The sequence below is a fragment of the Haplochromis burtoni genome, unplaced genomic scaffold (assembly GCF_018398535.1).
Source record: "Haplochromis burtoni strain Fernald_Lab_line unplaced genomic scaffold, NCSU_Asbu1 Contig_270, whole genome shotgun sequence".
Classification (NCBI taxonomy): domain Eukaryota; kingdom Metazoa; phylum Chordata; class Actinopteri; order Cichliformes; family Cichlidae; genus Haplochromis; species Haplochromis burtoni.
Window position 1 is genome coordinate 451,157 of NW_024582631.1, and position 5,670 is coordinate 456,826.

Genomic DNA, 5,670 nt, shown 5'->3' on the forward strand with positions numbered 1-5,670 from the left:
GGGGGGAGCAAAGAGGTGCAGAGAAGACAAGAAACAGCAACAGAGAAATCTTTCTGTCATTTCCTGGCTTTGTCCTAAGATAGACCATCACTCCTTACATGGCCCTGTTCTTTTTCAATTACGCTGCGCTTCTGCACAACCCAAACAGAGTCTGCTCATGGTCAAAGTCTGTCATTATTTCCTCCCCACCTCCTCTTCACTTCTCTGCTCTCTGTCTTCACTCCTGTCATTACCTTGTTTGTGCCTCCGCTCCTCGGTTCAGACTGTCAGTGTTTGCCTCCTTGATTTCCAATTCCGCCTCTCGTTACCCAGCCGGCTGTTAGTGCACTCCTTAACTCAAAGCTGTGGTAAAAAAGCGGCTAAGAATCTCACCCCAGGATCTCTCATCCTCTCTTTTTTTCTTTTGTAACCCACCGCTGCTTGTTTTTCCTTCTTATTTTCCATCTCCTTCTTTTTATTGGTGGTTTTATCCATGGTCAGCTGGCATTTATTGTACCATTCCCAATCTTACCTAACCTGTTATCTTCTCACAAACGATACCTGTACATGCATGCTACACTCTAATAGTGGAAGTCTTGCAAAAAGTCCATTTAAGAAAAAAAATTAAGAAAAAAAATACAGCTTGAGTTTCATGTTAAACCATCCAGTCACTGCATTACAGGAAGGAAATAAGACTGTGGACCGAATCAGTGCCGGATATTTGATGTATGCACATGGCGAAATGATAAGTCTGATCATAGATTACTGAGGTGTAACGCAGAGGTCAGTGATATTACACTGTTCTGCAAAATACTGTCTTTGTTATCTGGGCCGTATCATTTTAATTCCTCTCACATGACACTATGAGAACTAGGAATATGCTTATGCCTCTAATATTCTTTAGCACGCCTCTTAAGAATCATTGGGTTTATCATGCATGTTTGACCAAGGTATATTATTTTTTTGTTATATGTCTGATGTCACACACACAAATCTTGAAATCCGCAATCATTCCGGCAATTTCTGGTGGCTTACTGCAGCTAGAGCCCGCTACTACAGTGTGAGAAAGTTACTGTATAAAATTGGTTTTCAGCAGATCTGCTCTCCAAAGTGCAGTGCATACAAGATTTAACCTACTACCTATATCTTTACATTCACACTTTTTTTTTTGTTTTTTTGGTCAAACACTTATGTTTCCTCCTCTGTGTTTCCTCTCATTTGGTTGCCCTAGCTGGAAACTATCACACTAGGCCAGTGAGCAAAAGTAGGTTAGTGGCCTTGATTTTCACTTTAGCAATATTCCATATCTGAGCACGGAAATCAAAGTTCACGCCAATAAATCTCAAACAGTGTCCTGCTTTTGAGCAGCAGGGCAGGCCAAGTAGGTCTCGGACAGACTAGGCAACCTTGGGCTCAAGTTTACTCAGGCAGGGATTTTAGAAGTTTGGGAAAAATGAATATAAAGTTAACTTGAAGTATTCAACCTCCATCGCTGTCTGCAGTTATTGCAAAAAAGACAAAAATTTTAAAAGTCCTGTTTTGTCCCCTCCCGTGGAAGTGCCACAGCTATCTAGAATACTTCCCGACACCTGAGATCAACATCACTAATGTGCTTGCTTGAGTGTTTCACAGGTTTGTGACTGCTAGAAGCTGAGAGTCCAAGCTTGCTGCATGCAGGCTGTCCTAGTTTAAGCGGCAACACAAGTACTGCAACTGGGTTCTTGTATAAAGCATACCAAGTAATGCATCACAAATGAGTTCATGGATATAATGCTAATTCTTAAAGCTGACATTGGTTTATAAAACGAGGAAAAGGTTTGCAGGATTGTATAACATAATCCACATGAGCATACAATCACATGAAGAGACATTTTGCTGTAGTTTGCGACCTGTCACCACATACACGTTGAGCTTTAGACTCTGAGAAAACACACCTGGTGCTGGCAGGGAAAATGCAAGGAATATGTGGGAAAAAAATCATTATGTTCTTGGAAATATCTTTAAAGTTATATTCTAATATAAGCAAGGAGAGAAAACAGACTGTAATCTTACCACTGTTTTAAATTTCATATACACCTAGGGTGCATAATGACAGCTGGTAGACATGGCCCAATGTACTGTAACTGAAATAAAGTGCAATAAAAATAACTTGCAACTGGAAGATGATCAGCTGTGCTTATTTACTGAAGTTCATTTGCACATTTAGCACTTTGTTTGCTCTAATGCAGTAAAAACAAGTAGCAGACAGTCTGGTTGGATTAGTTTAAAAAGAAAAAAAGAAAAAAAGTAGGAGGTTCCAATGCACAGCAGAAGAGGAATAGAAATTTGCATTATAAAATATTTATGGATACAAGAGTTCCTGAAAAATGAATTACTATGGAGCTATGAGGGCAAATTTATTGAGCCTGTGTAAACCAAACCTGGCCAGAAGTTTCTGTTTACTGACCGTAATGTGAAATATTAGCTACAGTAAAGTAATGTGTTAATATTTAATACTTCATTAACACACTTAGATGGTGGCAAAATAAATACAATAATAATATATGGTATAAACTATACGAGCTGCCTACTGTTGCCGAATTATAGGCACGAGGGAGGGACGCACAAAGTACAGAAGTAATGCAAAGACAGTTAATAATTACAAGCTAGAGGTATATCATTAGCGAGCTACTTTCATAAAAGGGTGCGAGCAGGTCAGCATCTACCTGTGTTGCTTGACATTGGCCATTAGAAATTCCATTATTATACATTACAACAGTGAGATGCTTGAAAGGCAGATGTGTCTCTTTCAGGAAATGGATAAAATGCTTGTAGTCCTTCCCGCGACTGGGTTGTTGTAATGATTCTCACTGCATCACCTTAAATTTCCCAGCGTTTCCCAGTTAGCAGGAATACTTAATGCAATGAGATTCATCTTCAGGGGACCATGAACAACTGCTCTGCACTTAAGTGTAACGCAGTCTATCCAATACAATCCATTCAATATTTGTTAGGACATTTCTGAGTGTGAAACCGACCAATCAATGGCCCGCTGACACTTTCATTGTTTAAGAGACCCCGCAAGTGTAGCTACTGACTGAAGATGCACACCTTTGCTTTAAATGTATAAATCTTGACATTTGAAAATATGAGACACTCTCCCAGGTTAGCAACTAATCCAGTTTTTGAGTGAACACCTACTCGACTGCACATGTTTGGCTAGGTATGTTTTCTCTGTAGAGTTTGAATAATCGTCATAATAAGAAGTGGAGCATTGACGGCCTGTTACATTTTTGGAGCAGATTCTGTAAAATTGCAAGATAGTGCATTGACTAAGAATGAAGAGCGCTTTCTCAGAGTGAGTGCCCTTCCAGTTTTAATTAAGCCCTCAGCCAGCAGCCAGGGTTTGAAAAGTTTTTGTCTCCTCCGCCTCAAGAGCTCACATGATTCATTTTCATCTCCTCTATGCATGAAACGCGGTAACTATGTCACCTCTAGCCCTGACTTGACTATGAGAGGTCTGTTCTTAGAGCCTCTTAACTGCGAGGTGTGCCATGTGTTTTGCAATAGTTATTATTATGGTGAGGATTTAAATGTAACATGTCATTCCCACAATCTGTTACTGTAAATGCAGGGAACTGTGGTGAACTGACAGCTGACCATTTTTGGTCTAAAGAAATGGCTCCCCAGGTTATGATTTTATAACCACATGAAGGTGAGGGTGTGCATGCGTAGGCAAGTGTGCGTAAATGTGTGCACACACGTGTAGAAATATGATGGCTTGAGCAAGATGCAAGCAGTTCTCCTCTGTATTTGTTTGAATTCACAAGCATCTGTTCACATGACACACCGTGTTATTCTTATCATGTTATCTGGTCCCTTCCTTTTTACCGCTGTGACAAATATCCATCCATTACTGCATGTCTCATATTTGGAGACCATAGTGTATCTTAATGGTTCTATTGCTGTATTTACTGTGGTCGCTGGCAACTGTTCGCCCACATGCTACAGTATCTGCATTGTCTCACCCACTCACAAAGGGTTTAGGTGCTGGTGGGAAGGTGGAGAGCCTACACTTTTGAGTAGATAACAATAAAGCTGCTTAAACACACACACACACACACACACACACACACACACACACACACACACACACACACACACACACACATTTCAACCCCATGAGGTTTCACTTTGATTTTCCTTTTTTTCAGGAATAAACTCCTGACACAACTTCCTATACATATTTACATTACAGGGAGGCTGGGTATTTCCGGTACCTATGCGCAGCACAGACCTGACATGTATAGCCTGTTGTGACACACTGTGGTTTACAAAATGAATGGCAATAAGAAAATAGCACAGACTCGAGGGCACGATACGGTCCACAAGTGTCACCCTCCACCCTATAGCAATTAACTGCGCTAATACCGGCAAGGTTCTTGAATAAGGTGGTCCGTGGATGGCAGCTTCTCCGCCACTATCTACAGCTATGGATCGACATACCTAATAATCGCCTGTAAAATAGCTCTATATATGGAAAGAAAAAAATATGTTTGATCGCCTTTCCACCCCTCTCACCGTCTCACCTGCTCGTTCCTTGCAAGCTCCTTCTCCAGCTGTCGGTGTTTGTTGTGCCACACCAGATAGTGGATAGGATAACGACTCTTCTCCGGAGTTTTCTTAGCAGAAATCATCCTCGGATCATAGTTTGCCTCCTCCTCCTCTTTCTTCACTGTGGATCGCAAGAATACTTTGTCACAGATTTACGCTATACAATTAATCCTATCATCCTGCATCGGCGGTGATGCCCAAAGGCGTGTAGGGGCAACCTTACGCGTCAGAAACAGTGAATGGCTCCCTGCTCGCTCTGCTTAGAATAAACGCCAAAGCCCCATGAAATCATTTAGAAATAAAGATAAGGGGGGAAAAGCCCTCCCTTGATTGTGTCAGTAGATTGGGTTACACCTTTATTCCTTATCTACCCGTTCCTCCTCCTCTCGCTTTCTCTTCCTCGCTCTCTTTCTCCCCTGCCTACTCTAACGCGTCTATCCTCCTCTCCTCCCATCCGGTGGTGACTGAGAAAGATGCATTGACAAGCTGCAATGAAATGGGCGCATACTCAGCCAATCCGCTGTCAGGGCTCTGATAAAACACATGCCTTGTGAAAAAGAAAAAGAAATCGAAATGATGCGTTTAAAGTGAACCAGGCCCACTTTAAACGCATAGGAGTGTTATAAAGGAGGTGTGGGCGTACTGTGGAGAAGGCTGGGGAGCGCACGACATGACAGCAAAAGACAAAATTCATCAAAGTTGAAATGAAAGCCTACCTTCTTGATTTTTTTCAGTTCCTCTACTCTTATTCTGCATTATTTTCCTGTCGACACGACAGAAAAATGAAACAGATAAATCCAATAAATCAATAGCACTTTAATGTTTCATTTGACTGCTAAAGCTGCTCAGCCATTGAAGGTTGGGTGATCGCGATACTTCTGCTTAAATGGAGCAATGTGTGTCTTATATCCAATATCTGATTAACATCTAGTAATTTTTCTGTCAGCATGAATTTTAGATTGTGATTAAGTCCCATTCTACAGAAATCACCTCACTTTTAAGAATATAAGGTTATCATCACGCCCTGTCCCTCCCTTTCCTAAGTTGTCGGGATGGTGTGTGTGTGTGTGTGTGTGTGTGTGTGTGTGTGTGTGTGTG

The 5,670-nt window shown here is 41.3% G+C and overlaps 1 protein-coding gene across 3 annotated transcripts in view; it reads right to left on the bottom strand.

Annotated features, from left to right (window-relative positions):
- ankrd13b (ankyrin repeat domain 13B) overlaps nt 1-5,306 on the bottom strand; it is a 39,192-nt gene extending 33,886 nt beyond the window's left edge. The window contains exons 1-2 of one of the 3 annotated variants that reach the window (XM_042227598.1): nt 5,289-5,306; nt 4,548-4,693 (exon numbers count right to left, since the gene is read on the bottom strand). In XM_042227598.1, coding sequence (XP_042083532.1) covers nt 4,548-4,655 — 108 coding nt within the window. In that variant the 5' untranslated portion in view covers nt 4,656-4,693; nt 5,289-5,306. Of the gene's footprint in view, nt 1-4,547; nt 4,694-4,795; nt 5,111-5,288 lie in introns of those variants that run through there. The other 2 variants (XM_042227600.1, XM_014339160.2) reach the window with 2 other exon arrangements.
- Between the last annotated feature and the right edge of the window lie 364 nt (nt 5,307-5,670).